Source organism: Papaver somniferum, unplaced genomic scaffold (assembly GCF_003573695.1).
Source record: "Papaver somniferum cultivar HN1 unplaced genomic scaffold, ASM357369v1 unplaced-scaffold_10, whole genome shotgun sequence".
Classification (NCBI taxonomy): Eukaryota; Viridiplantae; Streptophyta; class Magnoliopsida; order Ranunculales; family Papaveraceae; genus Papaver; species Papaver somniferum.
In genome coordinates, this window is record NW_020618825.1 from 10,332,863 (window position 1) to 10,359,432 (window position 26,570).

Genomic DNA, 26,570 nt, shown 5'->3' on the forward strand with positions numbered 1-26,570 from the left:
TGCACAAATCACTACACAACACGATACAATATGTAATACTCGGATTCGGAAGGTAAGGTTCGTTGAATGGAAGAAAAGTATTCAATTAAGCGTGCTCGGACGGTAGAAATCCAGTGATGGGTGACCTCATGGAGTGCTGCTGCTAGATGACTGTAACACCCGCATTTTTATCATTGAGGAGTTTGTTTTAGCACGCCAGAACCAAAATTAATTTTTTCTGATTTGTAGTTAATATTTGAAGGGCATTGCCCCTATGTTTTCACAGTCGGTGGTTGTAAATGGTACGTATATAGTCGACGCTTTCTAGCACATCTTTTTAGGGTTATTACTAATTTCAATCTCAGATAGTGCGCTTCTCTTTGTTTTAATATGAAGGTAGTGTTATACACGGAGAAGGAAGTGTCTGGTAATTACTTTTCCATGCTTGAACTTGTCGATGGACAGAGGCCGTCCACTGATCTGTTGGTGGAGTTCAGTCTTGTGATAACTAGTCAAAAGGATAAGAATGTCACGATCACGAAAGGTGCATATATTTTACTACTAATCTTTACTTGACTAAATAAATGGCTAGATTGATACTACTTGTATATGTGAGGTTACTTAGTGAAACACATAATTTTGCATTATGCAGAATGTACTGGCCAACTCTTGCATCTTACTGAACTAGGCAATTCTAATAAAGGATATATTGTGAATGATACTTGTATTTTTGAAGTTCGATTTTCTTGTATAAGAAAGGGTGTTAGAGCATTGCTCGGCAGAACTCACCAAGCGTTGGTATGTCAAGTTTGGTTGTCATATTTTAGTGAATCAAAACTCATGTTAAGAGTCGCTTGATTATGTACTAGAGTCAACTTCGTATAGGTTAGCTTGAAAGTATTAAGATATGAGACATTACAAGTATTGCGAAGACTTGAAGATGTGAAGAAGCAAGGAGCTAAAACGACAACAATCATCCTTCTACTTGAGGTTAGTGATATTTGACTTGAACTGTTTCATTCCCTAACATATCTTTCAAGTCGTGCATAATGAAAAAATAAATGCGAAGCATATTTGAACTCTAGATAGACATAGTATTAATGAATACAATACGAGGTTTATTGCTTAACCATTAAACTTTGTAGATAATACATCGCCATAATCATTTGAATGCTATCATGATTATGTATGGGTATGAGGCGGGGATTTCATCCTGGAGAACAATGTTTTACATGTGTTCTAAGGAAGTAAGTTCAGAAACTTGTTTGTGAAACGAAAAGGAAATTGCCAGGTGTTATTATTTTTGTTATTCATTGCATATCTTATGAGCAACCAATATGTGTGATTGAGTATAACCGCTCACAACTTGTTTGTGTTATTGCTAGAACTATTCACAAAGGCCTGACTTATGTATTGGTATGACTTTTATTAGTGAAACCGATCTTAAGTAATCACCTGAGATGATATGATTGGTTTTGTCTTATGTCTGACCAAATTTGGGAAAGGGGAACCGATCCTAGTAAGAGGTATAGTACGTCACAAAGTGGAATCCATCCTTGTATTAGGTGCAGCAAGGTTTATAGCAGAAAGGGGAACCGATCCTATGGACATGTGAAACACCTTTTTAGGCAAAGGGAAACCGATCCTATGGACATGTGCAACACATATAAGTTAGATACCATATATATGTGGGAAACCGATCCTAGTACCTAGTCAACCGAATTTTTGGAAAGCTAGTGTGACTATGCACAGTACTCACATGGAGGTAGAACCGAAACTTGTTTTGGTAGAACCGTTAAATGCATGATTGTGATTGAATGTTTTTTGATCAATCACATAGTTCTTTAAAGTCATATGAACCAATTTTAAACTTGTTTGGAAGTGTGGAAAATCGGTTTCAAGGTTGTAAGTGTGAAAGAGAACTTACAAAGTAAGGATATCGACATACTTTGAATACGTGCTGTGAATGTTTATTTCTTTAATTGTTCAAAGTTATTCCTTATTAGCTAAAGGAAGAAAATCCCAGAATCAAAACATAAGTAATTTAAGAATCTTTTAATTAAGGTTATTAATTTAATTTTGTAGGGATATATAAGAATTAGTAATGTGCATTTACTAATTATATTTTCCGAGAGATTTCGATCATTATTTATGGACAGAGCATTTCCAGGAATTATGGAAACCAAATTTGTCTTTAATGAATATCTTGAGAATATTTTCGGTTTTGGAAATTCCTTGGTGTCCAAACTTCCTTGTCTATAAATACTTGAAGTTTGCCTTTCTAGCAAACTAAGCCTTCGTAACAACAAATTTCCTCCTTTGCGAAATCTCTTACGACCGCTCAGTTTAAAGTCTTCTTTGGGATTGAGAAGCTCTAGCGTGTACTGTTGGTGGGAAACCAGATAATTGCGGTATATATTTTATTTTCGATTGATTTTTTAACTAACGGTGGTTGAAATCTGATTGCACCTAGTTTGTTTATGCTTGAGGATCTTCTCTTCTGATATAAGATTCACTCAAACTAGTTCAGAGTTTCGACAGGGATCTTTAGACTGTTGTTAGTTCTAAAGACGATCTTGTGATAATCCATTGTTAACAGACTCCGTTCTGTGCGTGATTGATCACAAGAGATTCAAGTGATTATGTGCAGGTTTTATTGAAGATTTAAGAAGATATTGAAGATTGACTTGGGTTTATAATCTTTGGTGTACACAATACTTGTTTTGGTAAAAGAGGATCCAATTAATAATCGGTTTATCCTTGTGGTAGATTGGATTGGTTAATTGAGTAGATCGGCGTCAACACAATTCTTTGGATTAAAAGTGTTGGTTAGCTTAATCTTAAACGATTACTTCGGTAGTTGAACATAAGATAGATCTAAGGACCTGATGAAGGAGTTTATGTTAAGATAAACCGAAGAGCCTTTGTCCGACTCATATCACTTGGTTGAATAGAGTTGATACCAAACAAATTTGTTGTTCCTTACTGTTTGGAATACGAACCAAAGGAATTGTTCCAAGTACGTGACTTATTTATAAATTGGAGGCGTGGGAATACAGACGAAACTAGGTGAACTATAAGTTTAGTTGCTTGGTCTCAACTATACGAAGTTAGGTGTAATTTTGTGTAGCGGCTTAATCCTTAGAGTATTCAATTCTAGACAAGGTCCCGGGGTTTTTCCTGCATTTTCGGTTTCCTCATTAACAAAATATTGTTGTGTCATTTACTTTATATTTCCGCATTATAATTGTTTTATTATAATTAAAGTATAAAATACAAACGTTAATTCCTATTTACTTGATAAGCAATCCTATTGTGTTTGGTTAAGTCTGAACCTTTGTATCAAGTAAACATATTTCGTTGTTGCATTGTCTTGATCTCGTATCCATAGACGATCACACGAAGTGTGAACCGATCAGTTGTATTGTTTCCACTCAGTCCATAGACAATCACTTTCGGAGAAAGGACTTATATGTAGGAAAAGTTTTATCTTGTGGTATATTTGGGTACCCTCGCCTTTTCAAAGGTGATGACTCAAAACATGGTAATGGGAAAGAACACGCTCTATATTATGGAGAAATCAAGAGTAGGGTGAATCACGAGGGTATCCCAATGCTGGACAACCCTTTAAGGAAATTAGCTTTGACAACTACAAAGGATCATATTGGGAATCATCGTCGGATGAGAACGTAAACGACGACTTTGAGAAAGTTGGAGGTTCCATGTTATGGAAATACAAGCTTCATTATATAAGAAGATACGGATGAAATTTCGGAATATTCCTTCTACGAAAGTTGTACCACTCTCATCGTATCATATCTTAGCTTTCGCTGTCATAGACGTGATGGAGTGTGTCAAGGATATGCATCGATGTCGTTTTGTAGACATATCTTTCGAAAGTATTTAATCCTAGGAGGAGAAGATAATGATGGCTGAGAAACTCGAATTTAACATCATTTGGCTTCAAGAAGGATTTGAGAGTGTGAAAAAAAGTTTCGGAGGGATGTAAAAATGCAAGACTAAATTGCTGGAGCATGGTCATCCTTTGCGTTCTGCACAATCAAAGATGAAAGCAGTAGAGGATGATTTTAAGAAGGCAGAAGTTTAGTTGATCACCAATAAGGATTCTGTGCGGCAAAACATATCTGGATTACTCTCAGAATCAGTCATGGAAACCTACCTGGAGATAGGAGAGAATCTACTGCTTGATGGAATGTTTTAGCAATTCTCTTAGTTATATCATATTGTTGATGGTGGTTTTTAGTTTAGGGTTAAAATCGTAAAACCTTGCATCTGATGTGACGTCACTCTGTAAGGAAGAGGAGCCATGAGTGTCAACCTCTTCAATGGCATATTTATTGATCCGTTCAATATATTTACATAAAATTTATCCAGACTGGCCCATGTAGCTACAATCCCAGATGCTTTGTAAATTTCAGCGCCCTTCCTATATTACTTATTAATATAAGACTCACTGAGTACCTTTCCTGTGCTATGTTCCCCGGCAGAACCCTTAATATCGTTATGGCATAACGGGTTTGTGTTCACTAGCAGCAGAGTAGCACGGATCTCCAAGTACCAAAGTTAAGTCCCTTGCACAAAATACTCAGTCAGAAAGCGCACTGCACTCTGTAAATAACGAACTTTGTTTCAACACATAGAATTCATTCAATTATCCTGACTAATTTGCAAAAGTTAGGGTTTTGCGCCTTGCGCAGTATATCAGACCTTGCTTGTCGAAATTTAGCCTAGGAAAACTAGGTAATTAATCCGCTATGGATTAGCATATGCAAAATCTTACCCCGAATCAGAAAACAAGGAGCCGCAGGATAGGAGAAGCAACAAAGAGAGGCGTGGCCATGCCTTAGGCCAACCAGCGCCATTTACCATTAGTCACGCCCCATCCTAAACCGGCCCTAGTTCCCTCGACCAGTCAGGTCTCCTTAAAACTCTCCACATCACATAAGTTGTGGTTGGGGCCATACTTGCCGTCCCTATTTCCCATCGACCAATCAGGTCGCACTAAACCTACCACGCGTACCAAAAGGGTGGCCACGCCCATATTTGGACGGCTCCCTGCTTTCATTGACCAATCAGGTTGCTCTAAACCTGCCATAACTTTGAAAATGGTGGAAATTGTGTCAAAAGGTTACCCTACCAAGTTAGCTTCCGAAAACCATTCCAACATGCCAACAACATGTCAAACATGCCAAAAACAAACATGTCAGTCGCACATGCCAAACGTCATGCCAAACATGCCAAACGCGCATGCCAGGCACAAATGCCAAACGACATGCCAAAAGCATGCCAATCACACATGCCAAACACGCATGCTAAGTGCACATGACAAATGTGCCACCTACTGCATACTACATGACATATACGCTAATTAGGGTTTCGACATGCCAAATCCTAATTTAGGAAAAGTTGTCGCGCAAACCGAGCCAAACAATTTTCCACATAACATGGGGATGTGACCATTAAAACTGATGTTGCCACACTACGTTCGAATCTAACACCAACTTTCCGAAAATCCAGCGGCCATGGCTACGCCAGGCGCCACTTGCACCATCGTGCCGCTGGCATGCATAAACGGATCCTTCATTATGGAAACATAAATTCCTGGCGTTACACATTACTCCACTCTTCCACCACTCAACCGTTTCCACTACCTACGAGACCAGGGTACGTTTTGTTGCGACTTGTATAAATAGGTCTCACCTATTTACACCAAACAACAAGTTTTTTGTCGGAGAACAATACAGTATCCAGAAATCACCTGATAGCTTTCCATTCTGCTAGCCTGTTCTACTTTATGATACAAGTCGTAAAAAACCACACCTTCAGAATCAACGATTCTGGTCTCAACACTTTCTTCGCTTCCCTCCCTAAGACCAACTCTTCTCCTTCACTTTGTGACCGAAGTAATCCTGGAACGGCTATTTCTTGGTTTAGGACAGGATTGTACAGATTGATCTCTCGAATCAAAAGTACTCCCGTGCAGTGCATTGTTTAGGGTCTAGACTCGTTTCTCATCCACACACCCAAAATTACCAAAACCGGCAGAAATAGTTTTCACCCTCAAACACATATGCTTTTTGATTTTGAGTAGGATTGAATTTTGTTTATCAAAGGCAGCATATAATTCGATTCTTTTGTCTTCCTTCCATTTTGTGCAACCTTTGCATTATTATTTCACTATGCAAAAACATTTAACTGCTTGTGTAAGAAATTATGTTTTCTGCATTACATGTAGATCATGTAGATGGAGGATCATATGGGGGATGATGATGATCATGTAGATGAACTGTATCAAACTGATGATTTGGATAGCAATGAAGAGGGATATCCATCGGAAGTTAATCGAAATTTCCTAGGAGAAAAATTTGATCAAGATTGGTTGGGGTATGTGGAAGTTATTTAACCCCCTTTTCGTATGCTAGTATCTAGGCCTCCGCAACCTTATGTTTATCGCACAAGAAATATGGAAGATGAGGTGATGTTGATGATACCCGCCGTTGATGATGATGATATACCTCCACGATTCACTCATAAGGTTGCTCGCAGATACAGAATCAAAGGCAAAGGAGTTAAAAAAGAATAACAAGAAGAAAACAGTAATAGGAAAAAGATACCTACTTCCAATTTTGAATATGGATTTGGAAGGCGAGTGATTGAATATAGCAATACGTCTGCTGAGGGTTTTAGCATTGATGTCATTGATCCAAATCATCCTTTGGTATTTTTAGGTACTTTGAACAGTTGGCTTAGGCGTGCTGAATTTGTGGTTGGAATTGATGGTGGTAATGGAGAGCGTCCTAGATAATATGTTGTTGGAGATGATACAACAGGATATCAATATTTTGCTCACAATGAAGACATAATGAGATATGTATGTGCCATAACATTCCTGGTTTCTAGTGGACCAACATGCAACACAAAGGAATGATGCAGTTGAAGGAGCAAGTACACCATAAGGAGCAAAACCCATAGGAACTAATGTAGCAGAAACTATGGCAGTCGAAACTGGAACACCATGTGAAGTTTCAAATACACATATCTTTCTAGTTGTTGCAGAGGATGTTATACCCTTGCATTCCATCCCCACATGGTAAAACACCAACTCCTAATTCTGCACCAACTAATAATGCAGTACCCATATTTCCCAATATATTATGGTTACAGTGTGGACCTCACAGGTGGAAACTCTGTAATTGTGAATCCAGATAGAGAGCATCAAAGTCCCCGTGCTACAAATTTTAGCAGGAGTGTTGAGTAATGTAATGTTGTTACTGTTGGCAAGCGGATTGCAACTGAATAGTGAACCAATGTAATTGTAGTGTAAGTTTTATATTTAGTTGTGTGTTGACTAATTGAGTGGATGTAAGACATCCACACGGTTTCTTTTGTAAGGTCTTTTATAGACCAAGTAGAAGCAGGAGAAAGTAAGGTGATTGTAATAGAATTGTGTAAGAGAAGATTGAAAAAAAGTTAATGAAAACGGAGAGTGAGAAGAACTTAGAGTTCTCACTTCTCCATTAGAAAAATCAGTCCCAAACACCTATATCTAATCACCAAAATTACCAACAGTTGGTATCAGAGCATGATCAAGTGAATCTGATCCTAGTGAGCCAAAAATTTCAGCAAAAACAAGAAGTTTTAGCCCCAAAATCAAAGAAACAAAAATTCGTTTTTGAACCAAAACAATGGCAAGTTCTAGTAACTCAAACCTATACATAGAACAACCATCATTACCACTTTTTCATGGTAAACTATGACTTTTGGTCTATTAAAATGAAGACTTTGTTCATGTATCAAGATGTATGGAGGATTGTACAAAATGGGTATGATGAAATTGAAGATACATCAACTCTAGAACAACCCCAAAGGGATACACTTAAGGAGAGTAGGAAGAAGAATGCTAAAGCATCCATGTACATTAAATAAGGAGTTGGAGACACTATTCTACCATGAGTAATTTATTTTCTTAAAGCTAAAGAAGCTTGGAATATTCTTCAAAAGGAGTATGGTGGAAACAAGAAGGTAACAGAGTTGAAACTTCAATCATATAGAAGAGATTTTGAAAATCTAAAAATGAAAGATAATAAAAAATTAAATGAGTTTTCTTCTAGAGTTGTTGAAATTGTTAATCAAATATTGATGTGTGGTGAAAAGCTAGAAGAAAAAAGAATTTGTGAGAAGATTTTAAATTGCTTACCGGAAAAATTTGAACCCATTGTGGCCGTTTTGGAAGCAACAAAAGATCTCTCTACATTGGAGTCACAGGAGTTATGGGCTCAATTAAAAGTGAGGAAAGGGTATCTCGACACGCCGAAAAATTGATTGAGAGTTCTTTTCAATCAAAAATGAATTTGGACTCTAAAAATTCAGCAATGAAGAGAAATGAGTACAAGGGTGACTCATCATCAAACTACAAAGGAAAGGTAAAATACAATAGAGGAAAAGCAAGTTCTAACAACTACAAAAAAGGTGATCCATCGAAGTGCAATTTTTGCAAGAAGAATGGTTGGAGCAAAGGAAAACCTTAATGTCATCATTGCAAGAAGTATGGACATTTTGAGAAGGATTGTAGATACAAAGAAGATGAAGAACAATAAGGTAGAGCGGAAGAAAAAGAAAAAAAATAAAACTTGTTTTATGCTTGTCAAAGTGCTACGGAGACTTCCAAGAGTGAAGTATGGTTTGTAGATAGTGGTTGTACGACTCATATTTCCGGTATGAAAAGCTTGTTTGTGGATATGGATACATCCATAAATTCTCTAGTGAAAATGGAGAATGGAAACATGGTTCAAGCTAACGGAAGAGGTACAATTTGCGTGCAAACTATCAATGAGCAAAGTACATTAGAGATGTTTTATATGTTCCGGATTTGGCACAAAATTTGCTTAGTATTGGGAAACTTGTGGAGCTTGGGTACGCTGTCCACTTTGAAGATGGATATTGCACCATTTATGGCAAGAAACACAAGAACAAAATACAAGTGATGAAGACTATCAAGATGGAAAAGAATAGAAGCTTTCCAATTGTGTTTGAAAAGGAGAAGAATGTTGCAATGAGGATGGAAACCATGGATGAAACGTGGTTATGGCATAGAAGATTTGGGCATTTGAATTTCAATAGTCTCAAAGTGCTTTCCAACAAGAAAATGGTGCAAGGACTTACACATCACATCAACAACAAAGAAGGAGTACTATGTGAGGGTTGCGCACTAGGGAAGCAAAATCGCCAACCATTTCCAAAAGTAGTAGCATGGAAAGCAAAGGAAATTTTTTGTTTGGTGCAAACAGATGTGTGTGGACCAATGAAGACACCAACTCATGGAGGTAATAGATACTTCATTTTATTCATTGATGACTTTACTCGCATGACTTGGGTGTATTTCATGAGGAAAAAGTCTGATGTGTTTGGTATTTTTAAGAAGTTTAAATGTCTTGTTGAGAAACAAAGCGGCCATTACATCAAGGTCTTGAGAAGTGATAGAGGCAAAGAATACAACAAAAAAAACATTGATAAATTTTGTGAAGATGAAGGCTTAGAAAGACAACTCACGGTGGGTTATACTCCTCAACAAAATGGTGTTTCGGAGAGTAAGAATCAAACCGTAATGGAGATGGCGAAGTCCATGCTTCACGAGAAGGGTACGCCTAAAGTATTTTGGGTGGAAGCCGTGAATGTTGTTGTCTACTTATTAAATCGGTCGCCAACAAAAGACGTATGGGATCAAACTTCATTTGAAGCATATAGTGGAAGAAAACCGTCGGTAAGACATGTTAAAGTTTTTAGAAGTGTGTGTTATTCTCAAATACCAAAGGTGAAGAGAACAAAACTTGATGAAGCAAGTGAGAAATGTATATTTATTGTCTATAGCCTCCAATCAAAAGGATACAGTTTGTATATCTTGAAGAGAAACTCAATGATCACAAGATGTGATGTGTTGTTTGATGAAGGAACTTCACGGAATTGGAAAGAAGGTAAAGTTGAGAAGAGAACCATTATTGTTGATCAAGAATAAGAAAATTCAGCAAAAAATGAAATTGACGAAGGTGAAGAAGAATATGAAAAACTACCTAAAACACCACCAAATACAAGACTAGGAGCATCTCCAAGTGCTTCCCCAACGTCTACATCAATATCACCACGACCAAGGAAGATGCAACGGTTGAGTGAAGTGTATGAAAGATATAACTTTTGTATGGAGCAATGTAGTTAATATCGGATATCGGTTCATCTCGGCCGGGACCGATACACTGGTACGATTTTATATCGGGGATATTATCGTTGAAATATCGATTCTAGATTTAGAGACTATAATTTTATATTAAACATTTCTCCACACATTTTCGGATAAGATATAATAGATAACATCAATTTTATCAAAAAAAAAAGAGTAACTTTAGTAGACTTGCTTCGAGAGCTACATGCACCTCTACTACCACCTGGAAGACTTTCTTCGCCAAAATTACCCTTAAACTTTATAGAAAACGACCAATACCGTCTCATATCAAGAAATGTAGGAAAATTTCGTATCGACCGATACGGCCGATATTTGACCGAAACGGCCGATATTCGACCGATACGGACGATAATATCGGGCGAATATCGTATCCCCGATATCCTTCTTATCGTATCGTTCTGGGCCGATATCCGAAATATCCCCGATATATCGGCCGATACTGACTACATTGGTATGGAGGAACCGGAAAATTAGAAAGAAGCTTCAAACGAACCCATTTGGATAAAAGCTATGGAAGAAGAAGTTTATGTCATTGACGTAAACAATACATGGGAGAAGGTAGCAAGGCCAAGTGACAAAGAAGTTATTGGAGTGAAATGGATCTAAAAGGTGAAGTACAACGCGGATGAATCGGTTCAAGATACAAATCAAGGTTGGTGGCAAAGGGCTACTCACAACAACCCGGTATCGACTACAATGAAAAGTTTGCACCGGTTGCTCGTCTTGACACTATTAGAGCCGTGATTGCTATGGCTTCCAAAAAAGGTTGGTTACTATATCAACTTGATGTGAAATCAGCGTTTTTGAATGGAGAACTCTAAGAAGAGGTCTATGTAGAACAACCACAAGGTTTTGTCGTGGAAGGAGAAAAAGTCAAGGTATAAAAGTTGAAGAAAGCTTTGTATGGCCTAAAGCAAGCACCAAGAGCTTGGTATAGTGAGATAGATGGATACTTCAAAAGGAAAAACTTCAAAAGAAGGAGTGAGCCTACACTATATGTGAAGGCACAAGGTACGTCTATTCTCATTATTGCTTTGTATGTTGATGAGCTTATCTTTTCGGGTAATGATGTTCATATGATTGAACGATTCAAGATATAAATGATGATGAAATATGAAATGAGTGACATGGGTTTGTTCAAGTACTTCATTGGTATTGAAGTTCACCAAAGTGAAGATGGAGTGTTCATTTCTCAAAGCAAGTATGCCGAAAAAGTGTCGAATAAGCTTGGTATGCTTGGTTGTAATCCTACATCAACACCACTCATAGTAAATGAGAAGCTCAATAAGGATGATGGAGGAAGGAAAATTGATGAGACTTACTATAAAGGTCTTATTGGAAACTTGTTGTATCTTACACATACAAGGCCCGATATTATGTTTGCTTCAAGTATGCTTTCTAGGTTCATGAGTTCACCTAGTCATTTACATCTTGGCGCGTCAAAGAGGTTGTTAAGGTATATTCAAGGAACAATGAATTTCGGAATTATGTATTCTATAAATTCGAATACCAAATTAGTTGGCTATTATGATAGCAACTTGGGAAGAAGCATTGATGACATGAAGAGTACATCAGGATGTGCTTTTTCTCTTGGTTCGGGTATATTTTCTTGGGCATCGAAGAAGCAACCAACGGTAGCACTATCCACAACGGAAACGGAGTACATTTCGACATCAATAGCTACTTCTCATGTAGTATGGCTGAGAAGAATCTTGGAAGACATCCAAGAGAAGCAAAATGAAAGGACTGAAATTTTTTGCGATAACAAATCAGCAATAGCAATGTCTAAAAATTCAGTTGAATATTGTAGAGCTAGACACATTAAGCTCAAGTATCACTTCATTCGAGAAGCGGTTGAAGATGGTGAGACAGAACTCAAGTATTGCAAGACGGAAGACCAATTGGCGGACATATTCACCAAGGCACTTCCCAAAAGAAAGTTTCAACGTTTTCGCGAACTACTAGGAGTAGAAGAACATCACATTAAGGAGGATATTGTTGAGTAATGTAATGTTGTTACTGTTGGCAAGAAGATTGCAAAAGTATTGCAATCGGATTGCAACCGAATAGTGAACTAATGTAATTGAAGTATAAGTATTATATTTAGTTGTGTGTTGCATAAATGAGTGGATGTAAGACATCCACACGGTTTCTCTTGTAAGGTCTTTTATAGACCAAGTAGAAGCAGGAGAGAGTAAGGTGATTGTAATAGAATTGTGTAAGAGAAGTGATGATTTTTCAAAAGTTATTGTAGTGATAGTGGTAAAAAGATTCGTTTCAAATTTATGAAGAAAATAATTTTTAGATTTATAAAAATAAAGCAAATTAATTTTCAAAGAGTGATGTCAAGATTTAAAATGGACTAAGGCTCCGGATTCACTATTACTTCAAGTTGATTGGTTAAAAAAATATTTCATAATTATTATCTAGCTCTTTTTCCATTAAATCACTTATTAATCTATAAGGTGTCCGAATATAAATTGTAATCCTTAAGCATGATTTTTCAAAGAATTAATTCTAAGCATAAAACATCAAACTGATTCACAACTAATTAAGAAAACCATTTTTATCTCTTTTTTTGTTGATCCAAGTGAATTAAATAAAATAAATAATTAAGAAATTATAAAAAGAATTTACCAATCAAACATGAGTGAATAGATCCTCCGTCGCCTCAGTCACCAGGTATTTTAGCCGCTCATCATGTTGGAAAACCTCTCAAAATATTTCATTGATGCTCACAAGTGTTTTACAAATGATGAAAAGGAAAAAATTGAGTAAATCGGGTGTTTGCAACACTTATAATTGTTGCAGAACACTCATACAGAAACGATAGAAATAAACTGCTGCTGACGGTAATTCTAAGACCCTCACGTGTTAGTCGTTATCACTGTTGAAGAACGACTGCCCTGGTCTGTCCGTTCTTCGTGTTCTTCAATGGCAGCAGCAGCAGCAGAAACTTTCCTGTAACTTGATTTTCTCGCTCTGTTAATGCTTTATACTTCTCCCAAACTCTCCATCCCCTCTATGCTAACCCAAGAGTTATATTTATACACCTTTGGACTAAGAATAACTTCTCATTAATCCAAAAAATCTTCCCATTACTCGACAATGAATGAACATATTCCCAAGAAATTTTCTTTTCATGCACGCGTCTGCTGGCTTATTTTAACCTCTCCAAAATCTTCATAGGATGTACCCAAATCAAACAGAATATCTTCTTACCCATCTGGTCACGTAACTTCCATAATTGGAACCAAACAGGACCCGTAATAACTCATGGCTCTGTTTTTCCGAGAACAAATTATCCATCCCAATCTGCTTCGTGAAATCACTTGCACTAGCCATGTGTAGCTTAATCACGTTCAGCCCAGCTGTTTCTAGCGATTGAATCTCTTCAAATCTGCTCCAAAATTCGAGTCCAAAATTATCCAGTGAATATGCATGAAATAAACAGTTTTCCCGCCAAAATTCTGTTTTGAATTTGGTAAGAAAACTGACCTCCCCCTAATCCAGTTATGATGTCCCTTTAGCACATGCCCCTCATGGGGTGCCCCTTATCCAAAGTGAGAGTCCGAATAACACTTGTCCTCCTGGGAGCTTTTACCAACTTTTTGAGTCGAATTTTCCAAAAATGTTTATTTTCCGAAGGTGCCTACAAACATATAAAACACCAAAATTAGTACAAACTCGAGTGCCAACAATATGCAGTATTGAGATCAAATTAGACACAAAAATGTATCTATAAAGAAGATTGAAAAGAAGTTAATAAAAAAAGAGAGTGAGAAGAACTAAGAGTTCCCACTTCTCCATTAGCAAAATCAGTCCCAAACACCTGTATCTAATCACCCAAATTATTAACAATCAGTACACGAGTGACTCGGAGTGCTAAACGCTGTATGGAGGAGGCAACAACTCCAATTGCAAGCACGACCAGGAGCCGTTTTAATCATCCTAAATTATTCATATTCCATGAGTAATACTTTGTTGAAGTAGGTTTAATTAGGTTGTAACCAAGCTGAAACTTTTTATTTTCATGAGCAGACGAAGAACACACAATATTTTTTTTTAATGAGACTTGAATTATTTTTGCTTCTGGATTATCTTGGGTCTGGACAGTGTTTATTTTTTAAATCCAATGGGATTGTATTTATCTTGGTTACATATGATGAAAGGTATTGAATTGTAATGTTTTATCTTAACTTTCTCAGGAAATGGTTTGAATAGTCTGTTATGATCTCTGAAACATTTGAATCTTTTTGAGGTTATAACTGAGTTTTATACCTTTAGGAGATTGGTTTTAGATCTGATTCCAATGAGACTACCTGAGTTTCTAGGCAATATCAGACTAGGGAAGAAATTTATAAGATTCTTCTTAGGTGGCTTAAGAATTTCTCCATAAGACTCCTTATAGGAAGCTTTGATGAGATTGAGACTCCTTTTGGGTTAAATGAGCATTCCTGAGCAACTAGCAGATATAAAGCTGCGACTTATTCTGGTATTGCTTTTTATTTCCTTGAGATGAGATGTAAATTGATATTTGTAGTGTTTGTCGTGATTGCTCTGATTGTAGTGATTGTAATGATTGTAGTGATTGTGCGGCAGTTGCTTTCATAGTGATTACTTGTGAATATTGTGATGAAGTTATGCTGAATTGAGTAATTTGCTTCTTGCGGACTCATTTCGGAGTAGTTAGAACATCATAGATTTTCAAAATCCGGTTAAATTCCGGTTAAAAATAACTGGTGAAGAGAAGAGACAAGATTAAACGGTCTTATTTCCGAGACACCGGAAATCGCAAGAGAGAGAGAGAGCGATTTTGTGCTGTTTTCATTTCAGTGTTTTTACAACATGCGTCTTTAGTTGCTTTTTGGTTTTGTTTTATTTTCTTTCAGTATCAATTGATGATTTTTCAGTTTTCTGTATCTGTATAAGCCTTCATCAAACTAAAATAAATAACTTCTCTTAACATTGCAATTTTTCAAACAAATACATTTGATTTATACTACGAACTGCAATGTGTACAACTGATACATGCATGAAGTACGTAGTAATAATCTAGTAGGATAAGAGTTTCACAAATTGTAGTACAATTTTCCTAATAACTAGCAGCTTATAATATCTAATTAGCTACATTAGAGTAGTTAACTAAATATACTGCTTTTATTTAATAGAAAATGATAAAACAACACTTAGTAAGACCGTACTGAATGGCTTCGTTTGAGGCTGTGATGGATCGGACAAGTTTGCGGTAGTACCGTACTGCTTCTCCTCCGTCTATTATATAGGAATGCAGCAACATCCGCAATATGCATATCCGACTGAAATGAGATTATCCACGCATGGGGCAACGCCCAATTTGAGGCCTACTGGGCATGCATTTTGACAATGATTATCACAGTACTGTGGGTGCAGAGGAATAACAGCCGCGCATGAATCTCCTGGAGGTAGTTTGACTATCACTAGTGCTTCACCACCGCATTTAAGACCCAGAGCTGATACCTCAATCACAAGACCTAAAGCTGATACCATCTCTGCGTACAAATATACACAACAATATGCTTAGAGATATTTTATAAAAGGGTCGGATGTTTGAGATCTAATTAAAAAACGGTTAGTGCACTTTGAAAATATTGCAAGCACCCTGATCATCAGTTTGGATATTCTCATAAAATAACTCTCCCCCTCTTCTATCTTCTCATACGCTCCTGTTAGGAAACTTTAATCTTTCTTCCAATTAGTATCCTAGAAGGTTAGGGTCGTTAATTGCTAGTTCTTACTTGCCACCACCATCTCATACCCATATGTAGTTACCACCACCACCATATCACACCCATCTGTAGCTACCAGTACCATACCCTAATTCATAATATGAACTAGCAAACAAGGAATAACCTAACAAGAACTTTGGAGCCAATCAGACAGCTAAATCAGGGGAAAAGAGATGTTGCCTCATCAATTACACCCGGTTAAGTGGTTGACTGTGTTAAGATACTAGAGACCGTTGACACGGTGGGAGGCCAACCGAAAAATTCAAACGATCACCGTTACAAAAAAGAAGTTCAATTCTATTTTATGACGGTTAAATAAAATTGCAACAGATACAAGTGTGACGAATGCATGTTCTCATTTAATTTTTACGCCACGATTTTCAGTTTGGATTTAATATAAAGCAATTGAGTACGAAATCTATTGATTTTGAACGAATTGATGGATTTTAAAATCAATTGGGAACTTGCATTCTTTGATTACTAAATCAATTGTGATAAAAAAAAATGATCATTTTCGATCGAATTGGATGAAACTGAAAAAAAAGGTGATTACACCACGGTTTTTGAGTTATTTTAATTTCAATCAATTGATGATCAAATCGACATGTTTTCATCGAATTGATGAGTGTAACAAGAATTAGGAACTGTAAATTCATGATGAACAAATCAGTTTTGAAAAAGAATGATCAATTGCCTTCCAATTTGATCAAATTGTGATAAAAATTTTAAAAAAAATTGGAAACTAAATTGAACAAAATTGTGACTGATAATTAATAAATAAGCGATCCTATAGAAGGCCTCCTTGTGGTCGGCCCAATAATGTCAGTTCATCATTATTTCATAAGGTTACTTTAGTAAACAAACTAGACTGTTAAAGTCAGTCTATGATTTTATTGTATCGACGACATCCTTCACGACCCAGATCATAACTAGACCCTAAACTTCGGACGCACTCATTTATCGTTGATCAGAAAATGACTACTACTACTAAAATATTAATGTGCTGTATTAGAGTAACACTTTATATGAAAACGTATAAGAGGATAAAAAGAACTTACGCGATCCCTAATCAAAAATAAATAAATAACAACAACAACAACCATATATAGAAAATTCATAGAGAACTTAATAGTGTATACTTACGCAGATTTTCGGAAATAGCGATTAAGGCAAAGAGAAAGAGCACCAATGAAGTCTTACTAGCAGACATTACAATGGATACTGAGCAAGGTTTTGCTAATGCTTGAGATTGTTGTGGATGAAGATTAATAACCAATACTACCTTCTATTTATAGCATGCTAGCTCCATTTGGTTAAACCTATGATAATAATTGTTTATGTTAGAGGATGTCACCAGCCTTGAAATATAATATCGTCGATCCGTTGATGGTGGTGGTATCCATACGTCGGTTAGCTAATAGATAAACGTACACGTGATATATAGTCATTAAACGCTAATATATGTTAAATTGGCAATTAACAAGAGTGTTTAGAAATCATCCCAAGATATAAATTGCTTAAACCGGTAACATTACTGTTTAACTAAATTCTAAAGAATCCCAACTTATTTCTTAATTTCCGTTAAAAAGTCAAATTGGAGAGGTAGCATCCGAAAAATCCGGGATCGTCTACACCAAAAAAATAATCCTCTACGCCTCCGTCCCTGCTAATAAATGGCTGTCATATATTCGCATTCAACTGCCAAAATCAATTTATGCTCAACCGGAATGAAATCAAGACAGTTGTTTTTATTGTTGAAGATATTATCTTTTAGACATCTATTCTAGTTATGATTTGAAGACGTGCATCGTGAGATAAAGTATTAGTACGTTTTTGGTAATGGCTCATCCATGATTTTAAGTTTTTTAGCACCTACCAGTAAAAACGTCGTAGCACTGACCGTATCCAGATCTAGATGAGCGAGTTGTTAGCCAGTTAGGTTATACATTCCCAACAATAGATTTTAGGCCAACAACTTATATGCAGCATTGAGCACAGTCATAAACGCCTCCACCCCGTCTCCTCTCAGTTTTAGCCCATTTGTCTGTAAAATCTATAGACTCAAAAGAATAAAAAGAACCCTGATTTTGGGCATTACATAAATCTTTCTAGGCATATAAAACAATAGTCCCATCTTGGGTAATTTTATAAGGGGTATTCTATGGGGTTCAATTACCTATATACTCTCAATACAAAAATCTAAAATCAGTTTTCTAAAAAATCAAAATCAGTTTCCCTTAACATCACTTCTTCTTCCTCCTCCTCTAGCCGAACTCTTCCCCCTCCTGTGAAAAAAAAAATTCATCATCGTTATTAATTGTCGATTCGTAAAAATTTGATCGTCGATTAAACTCAACCACATAATGACTCGTACAAAGAAAAGCAGGGACTAGGCAAACCAAATCATCTTCTAATCCATCAATTGAAGAAGAAGAACCAATTGAAGATGAAGGTGTAGAAACTGAAAATCAACCACCAATTGAACCAGAAATTGAACCAACTGCATCTCCAACTCCGAAATGAGGATAAGAAAGTAAGTTTTACAAACCCAATCTCCTATTTGTTGTTTTTCATCGATTAAATGACGGTTATAGTGTTGGGTTCGGCTCAAAATTGAGTTGCGTTTTTAGCCGAACTGTTCTTCACAAAAGCTTCCTGTAAGTGTATATGAACAGTTCGGCATGAAATTCCAAGCCGAACCTAGTCACAGATAGAGATGCATATTCGATAATCATAATATGTGTCGAACCTAGCACATTTACGAGATTCGGCTATTACGATATTCTCAATATGTGCCGAAACAATAACAATATTTTAACCCAAAAAAATAACAAATTGATGTTCGGCTCATACGGTTTTCGAAATATAAGCCGAACCAGTAATTATTTTTTTCCGGGCTATTCAGAATGTTGTTCGGCTTACTATGAAACTTTCATATAAGTCGAACTAGTGTCTATCAAAATGGTTGGAATTGAAAATTATAGGTTCGGCGCATGCGGTAAACAGATTCAGTGAGCCGAACCGTTCATCAATTGGTAGATTCGGCTCATAGATGTGAGCCGAACCTCAACTTGTTTCCCCGAACCATGATCCAAAAAATCATCTAAACAACCTTTATAATTCTGAAAATTATCTTAATCACTAAACAAAATATTCAATCACTAATCAATATTACTAACACTAATACGTAAACGGCAGATTTTCCATCAAAAAAAATGGGTTAAGGGGTAATCTGATTTTGCTATTTCACAACCTTTTTTTGTCTTTATGCAGTATGCCTAGTAAGATTTCAGTTTGCCCAAAATCAGGGCTCAATAAAAACGGACTCATCTCAGCTCATCACATTATACAACAGAATCTCTAATCTAAACTCATCTTTGTAACTCTGTTCGGCTAAAATTGTATTCTCGGGGCATGGGTTTATTCTGGATTTTTGCCAGAGGGAGAGCAAAATGTGATATGAGGAGAGTAAAAATAGTAATAGACTCACTAACTAGGATAAGTTCGGTATATTTCTCCAACTCGGATTTTTTCTTTTCCAAGAGAAGGTATATTAAAAATAAAAAAGAGAAAACCAAGGATTAAACGAAGGTCAATACAGAGAAGACTACATACACATTAGAGTGTCCCAATTGCTCCAAATTAAACTAGGGTCAACGTACTTAAAAGTATCGTTGTCACAAGACCATAAGACTACCAATTTCTTAACCAAATCAATGCTTTCTTGCGCATCTTTCTGACGACCTCCAAAAACCCTTTCGTTGATTTCCTTATAAAGAATCCAACAAATGCATAATGCAAGATTTGCCGAACATTCTTACTTCTACCCTGCAACACATTGGTAGACTATGCTTCGAACATGTGAAGCAAAGTTTACTAAGACATTATCAACCGAATCCTATTATGAATTACAAAATATTACAAAAGTTAGATCCACAGAATTTGGACAACAGAACGAGGAAGGCAGTCGATGCATTTGAAAAATATTATTGATGAGTTTTCAAAGGAGCGAAAAAGCAGGGATGTTGCTACACGCAATAACGAGGAGAAGGATTTTTGGGATTTATTGATGGATTTTGAAGGCAGTGGCAAAGATGAACCATGGAAAATGTCAGACAAACACATTAATTCGTTTATAATGGTGAGTAAATTCATATATTGGAACAAACTTGCAGAATTGGATGGTATATAATCTGAAACGAATTTGCTATTGCACTTTTCTTGTAATTAATTAATTATTCAAGAACGCACAAAATACTTATAAAGAAAATCTGCTTACTATTAATCAATCTTACATACCGTTGCTAATATACTTTTCTAATTTTATTCAAGAAGCAATTAGCGGAGGAACCGACACAACAGTGTCTACCGTAGAATGGGTAATGACAGAAGTTGCTCGCAATCGAGAGGTAATGAGCTGGAAGGACAGAGATGAGATTTCCCATGTTGTTGGATATAACAGAAATATTGAAGAAAGTGATATTGGAAGTTTACCTTATCTTGGTGCGGTAATTAAAGAAGCAATGAGATTAAATCTAGTGGATCCTTTACTAATTCCACGAACTACTGTTAAAGACACTGAACTGAAGGGGTATATTATACCTAAGGCTAATCTCTATGGGCTAGATTGAACTGCTAGATTGGCCAAAAAGTATTGCAAATCAAGAAAAAAGTATGGGAAAAAAGTTAACACTACTTCTGGATACTTCTCTCTCCTAACAACTGCTTGCAATTCAACTAGCAGCGAGATTGAAACGCTGAATGATTCAGCACTCAAAAAGTGGTCCAAACGTTGAACGATATTCAGCGTTTTGGGAATATTCCAGGGCATCAGCGCTGCACTATTCATCGTTCCCAGGACGCTGGACTATTCAGCGCTTCCCCGCACAAAAAATAAATAAGTCAAGCATTGTTCGGTTCATCTTTCACCTTGACGTTGTACAATTCAGCGTTTCGCTGCTAGATTCGCCATGCCATAGGACTTGGGAGGTTTCCCTAGCTGACGTGGATGACCAATCTAGCAGCTAGATATCTAGCCCATAGGGGTTAGCCTAAGGGCACGGCGGTGTAAGTTAATACTTGGGGCATTGGAAAGGATTCAGCTTCATGGGATAATCCATTCTCGTCTAATCCAGATCGTTTCTTAGGAGATACTACTGATTACCGTGGAATACATTCTCGGTTCTTACCGTTTGGCGCTGGAAGACGTATGTTTCCTGGCCTCTCAATGGTCCATCAAATTCTTCCCATGTTGGTTGGATCATTGCTCCAATCTTTCGATTGGACCCTTGAGAATGGCGTCGCTCCTGAATCCATAAACATGAATGGAAAAATAGAGATGTCATTGAAGAAGTCCACTCCTCTAAGAATAATACCAAGAGCATCGCCTCTTGCAGTGTGACATCTAATAAAATTATGATGCCAACCTTTTTCTTTTATTTTTATTGTTATCCTACAATTATGATGCAAAGTGGAAGTCCGATCAGTAACCTACAATTTTAGGATTTGTTTTACCGTTTCTTTTTCATTTTCATTATCTTAATCTATGGGTTGTTTGAAGTACCGGATTTTAACGCCTTAAAGAGGTGTAAACTGGGTTGTGCCAACATGTTTATGGCACGTCATAACTATTGACAAAAAAGTTTTTCAGATTTTCTTCATCGAGAAACACACGCCCAGAAAACTTCATGCGTGATAAAGTTATCAGCAGACCCATATTTCTTAAAATTAAGTTTATCGTGACATTTGTTTCCTTAGCTGAGAGAGATGAGATATTTAGAAAACCAGATGGAGGTGTGAGAGGAGAACAAGAACATGCTTTTGATTTTCTTTGAAAAGAGTAATTCAGATTTCTTTCAAGTTCTATCGATTTCAACTCTTGAATCTTAGGATCTGTGTTGGGTTTGATTTGCAGAAGAAGCTTCAGTTTGAAGTCGAAAAGAACTTTTGCTGCTGATATCTGAGAAATGGCAGATGATTTAGGGGTTGGATTAAATCGAAATTTAGGTTGATGTTATCAAGAAATTCGAGTGAAGAAATTGGTTTGAGTCGATGGCAAGGATTAGGGTATGACAGATAACAAATTAGGGGATGAAGATTTGATCGGATCTGTGATGAAATTGAGTAATTGCAGGTCTGAATTGGAGAAGAAATTGAATTGCAGAAATAGACTTGGTGATACAGTGAGTTCGATTGTTGGTGTAAAGATGTTACTGTTGATCGAGTTTATTGGGTTTCTTAACTGAGTTGTGTTGGTGTTGTTGCTGTTGAACATGGAGATAGATTGAAAATTTTGGGGAAGATTTAGAATGTTCGATGGATTATGAATTATGGGTTTCATTGTGTCACTACACCAAATTCCTGGATTCGTAACAGAACTGAGTCGTTACTAAAACGGGTTGTAACGGCTCTTGCATGTTGCAAAAGTGGGTGTTACATTTTTTTTTGTAACGGCAATGGGGCCGTTAAAAAATTCGGTTGTAACGGCTCTAGTAACAGGTGAAGGCCGTCACAAATTTTACACGTGGTAAAAGATCAGAGCCGTTACGAATATATTTGTAACAACGTGGTCGTAACATCCTCCAACCGTTACTACGTGGCACATTATTAACATGCCAGAGTCGTTACTACGTGGCAGTTTGAAACAGCTTGCAGTCGTTACGAATTTTTTAGTAACAGCAAAAAAATTACTGCCGATAAACATGGACCTAGTCAAAATTAGTCAATGATGACCAATATTGACCGGCAAAAAATGTTCTGCCGGAAATACATGTCGGAAACATAAATAACCTGCCTACATTTCTATTCCATCCCTCCAAATTCAACAATAGTTTCTCAATCAATTCATATTAACATTCAATCAATTCACACATATTCACTCAATTCACATCAAAAAAGAAAACAAATTCTTCAAATACCAAATGGAATACATAGACCAAGTTCAGTTCATTTTCACTAAAAACACTATAAGTTCAGCTCAGATACTACATAGAAGCTTACTCAATACTTGCAGATACTTCCAGATACTACATAGAGCTGAGTTTTTCTCCGAAGCCTGACACAAAGCCAGCTTGAACAGCTTCATCCAGTTCCAACCAACCCTGGTCACATCAATAAAATTGGATCGTGTACAAAACAATCATTCTAAGTAACTCTATAAGAATCTATGGATTTGAAATTGAAGATACATAGATACCTCATCTGAGGTCAAGTGACTGAGCTTTTCATTAGCAATCTCTTCACAACGAACAATTCCAACCATTACCTGAACAACAAAAAGAAAAATATGTTAAAAAAACTGAAATTAAAAATAGAACAAGAAATTTATTCCCTACAGAACAATTTGTAGACCTTATGAGCAGGAAGGTTAAGGTGTTGTCTAGGATAACTTTACATATCTGTTGCGCACTAAAACCAAATCCTAAAGAAGGGACTACACACTGTCTATCACCGGCAATCCCTCCCTAGAGCAATGGAGTGGATAAACAAAGAAGATGACTTAAAACACTTGGGTGATGCATATGGTAACAAGATAGACCCAAACAACACTTTCAGGTTAACAATTCTGAAACAAAAACAAAGGCCATGACAAGCAATTTGGTCGGAGCATAGTGTGAAGTACCTTCTTTTTCAACTGCTCCTCCTCCTCGTACCTAGATAGTCTAATTGCAAATCTATTGAACACCACCGTCAAATATAACTCAATAGTTCTCGAAGACTTATTTTTCTTCCACTGCTTGTCAGAGCCTTAGCAAATATATCATTTGAAAGAACATCTAGTTTCTAAAAATCGTCATACTACAATCAGTATTCAGTACTCAAGTACATATAATACTTGGAAGTCTTGAAAAACTCTAACCTTGGAAAATGGTACACCTGAGTCCTTATATGCAGTTCTAACGGCATCTATCAGCGCTTGTTTCCTTATCTGCGTCGATGCGGGGAGAGACTGCATTAGTAACCACAACAAAAACTAAAATGAAAACTGAATGATGGTCTTCTCATTAACCTCAGGAAGTGATACACCCATATCAATCAACTCTGCATTTTTTTTTCTTTTATGAACATAATTTTGTCCTCTAACGGAAATACTAATTTTTGGAACTTAAAAATAATATAATCGATTCAACTATATCACCATACTCAATTGTTCCTTTTGTAATCCTAAACACAAGAAACCCTAGTTCCTAGTTTGGGGAAAAACTAAGAGTAAACCCTAATTCCGTGTGAAATCCAAAAATGAACCCTAAACATCCATCCATACTTCAATCAAGAAAAAACCCTTACAGATTATTCAATTTATACATCAATTACACAGAACTCATAGTTAATTTGAGAAACCCTAAATCAACTTACCATTTCTGCTGAGTTGAATCAACACTTGATTTAACAACACCACCATGAATCACCGAGGTTCTCAACAGATCCATCATCTTTTCATGATTTCTTCACCTCAAGAATAAACCCTAACCCTAACTCTCTACCTGATTCATCAACTCTCTCAGAGAACCTAAAATTCCTACTTATTCTCCTTCGTACATCAATAATTATACCATCACCCTCATCATCTATACAGATTCATTCTCTGTTTTTCTATAATCAATTTTCACTTCTCAGAATCGCCAGATAGAAGAAGAGAAAAAGAGAAACGAGAGCAGAAGGAACTGCAAGAGAGAAGAAGAGAAGAACAAAAATGAATGAATGGTCGAGAGAGAAGAGAAGTACCTAAGGATAAGGAGGTGGAGGAAACATCCTCTAGTTCGGTTTGTTGTGGGTGGGAAAATCTATCAAGCATGTGAATGGCAGGCACACATACTAAAGGTGTTACGACTGAAGTGTGACCAAGCGTGTGAGTGGCAGGTGATATAGTGGATTGGTTGGTTTGCAATGGGTGTTTGCAGGTGATATAGATATATGTGTAGGATTGGTTGGTTTGCAATGGGTGTTTGCAGGTGATATAGTGGATTCAGATGGTCTGGATTTAGAAAACTGGTAATAGTGGATTGGGAAGCTACGGATGGAGGATAATGGTTGGATAAGCTGATTTTGAGGAGTTGACGTTGTTGGTTGGGATGCTACGAATGTATTGGTGTTGGTGTTGGTCATAATGCTTGAATAATTTGTTATGCGGCAATGAAAATGGATGCATAACTTGTTATGCAGTCCAGAAAACGGTTGCATAACACGTTATGCAACAACTTTTTTGCTACTATTGAAACCAACAAAAAAAAAAGACTGCATAACTTTTCATGCACCTACAATAATATCTTCATAACATGTTATGCCGTCGTAAAATGGATGCATAAAGCATTATGCAACCACTTTTTTGTAAGCACTGAAATAAAAAAAAAAATTGATGCATAACTTGATATGCATCCAAAAAAATGGTTGCATAACGCATTATGCATCAACTTTTTTGTAAGCACTGAAATTAACCAAAACAATGGATGCATAACTTGTTATGTAATCGAGAAAATTATTGCATAATTCGTTATGCGTCTTTTATTTTTTGTGATGTTATTTTTTTAGGCGTATATATCGTTTTAGTGGTTGCATAACTAAATTATAAAATGCATGAACCAAAATATGGTTGCATAACATTTTATGCATCTTTTTGTTGTGTTTGCATAATGTGTTATGCATCTTTTATAGTAGATGCATATAGGATGGCCATGGGGATGGTACGGGGCAGGTATGCCAATCCCAGTCACTGCCCCGTTCGTAAAAAACAATACCCATACCCGTCCCGTTACCTACATGAATTGGGGCATGGCGGGTATGGGGCGGGTTTCCCATTGGTTACCCGTAACACAGTGTTAATACATAAATCTAAAATTTTAGATACAGAAATTCATCTTAAAATGAACAAAAGAATATTTAGATGACTTATTAGTTTTTCTATTTTTTCCTTTCTCATTCTATCTTCGGCCATGTTAACCATTACACTACCTTTCATTATAGTATAATTTTCACTATTTTAACTTTTAGAGAATGTGTCTGATCACCACAAAGAAGCGAAATTGATGAATATAAAAGAACGATCAAGAATATAATAAATGAAAGAAAGCCCCACTAAATGGTAGAATTATAAAAATTCGATACAAATTCATGCATAGAAGTCTAAACCCTTGTAATATGAAAGCTACGGGGCGGGGATGGGGCGAGGACCTTGAATCCCGTCCCCACCCCATCCCCGTAGCTTATGTTTCGGGTATTACCCATACCCAACCCCATCCCCATTTGTACGGGTAAAACCCTACCAAAACAGGGAGAGTACCCACGGGGATGGGTTTGGTTGGTGCAAATGGCCATCCCTAGCTGCATAATGGTTATGTATCAAGTTTTCGAAAAATTTTACTAAAATGATGATCACCTCCAATTTTTTCGTGAAAAACAAAAGTTTGATATTGTTGTTTGTACTCGTTGTGTATCTCTCTCTATAAGCTTTCCAACGATATAAAATTCGTAAAATTCTATGGTGCGGTTTTTTAGATATGTTATATTTTAATTTGCTTGCCAATTATACCCCTGAAAAGTTAGGATACATAACCCGTTATGCAGAGATTTTT

The 26,570-nt window shown here is 36.6% G+C and overlaps 2 protein-coding genes across 2 annotated transcripts; one reads left to right on the plus strand and one right to left on the minus strand.

Moving 5' to 3' along the window:
* Positions 1-15,394: 15,394 nt before the first annotated feature.
* Positions 15,395-17,272, minus strand: LOC113326706. The gene is made up of 2 exons (XM_026574381.1): positions 17,146-17,272; positions 15,395-15,765 (listed from the first exon to the last, which is right to left on the minus strand). The coding sequence occupies exons 1-2, from the start codon at positions 17,210-17,212 to the stop codon at positions 15,512-15,514; spliced, it is 321 nt and encodes a 106-aa protein (XP_026430166.1). The 5' UTR covers positions 17,213-17,272; the 3' UTR covers positions 15,395-15,511.
* Positions 17,273-19,972: 2,700 nt separating this feature from the next.
* LOC113326321 (cytochrome P450 76A1-like) lies at positions 19,973-21,403 on the plus strand. Its single transcript, XM_026574072.1, has 3 exons — positions 19,973-20,186; positions 20,335-20,510; positions 21,098-21,403. Exons 1-3 carry the CDS (start codon positions 19,973-19,975, stop codon positions 21,401-21,403), a joined length of 696 nt encoding a protein of 231 aa, XP_026429857.1.
* Positions 21,404-26,570: the final 5,167 nt, after the last annotated feature.

Bases quoted from the DNA above. Each gene is read 5' to 3' on its own strand.
- LOC113326706 (XM_026574381.1), bottom strand. From the start codon at position 17,212: ATGTCTGCTAGTAAGACTTCATTGGTGCTCTTTCTCTTTGCCTTAATC. The intron at 15,766-17,145 runs GTAAGTATACAC...ATTTGTACGCAG, and splicing joins CGCTATTTCCGAAAATCTGC to AGATGGTATCAGCTTTAGGT.
- LOC113326321 (XM_026574072.1), top strand. From the start codon at position 19,973: ATGCATTTGAAAAATATTATTGATGAGTTTTCAAAGGAGCGAAAAAGC. The intron at 20,187-20,334 runs GTATATAATCTG...ATTTTATTCAAG, and splicing joins CAAACTTGCAGAATTGGATG to AAGCAATTAGCGGAGGAACC. The intron at 20,511-21,097 runs GTAATTAAAGAA...GGCATTGGAAAG, and splicing joins GTTTACCTTATCTTGGTGCG to GATTCAGCTTCATGGGATAA.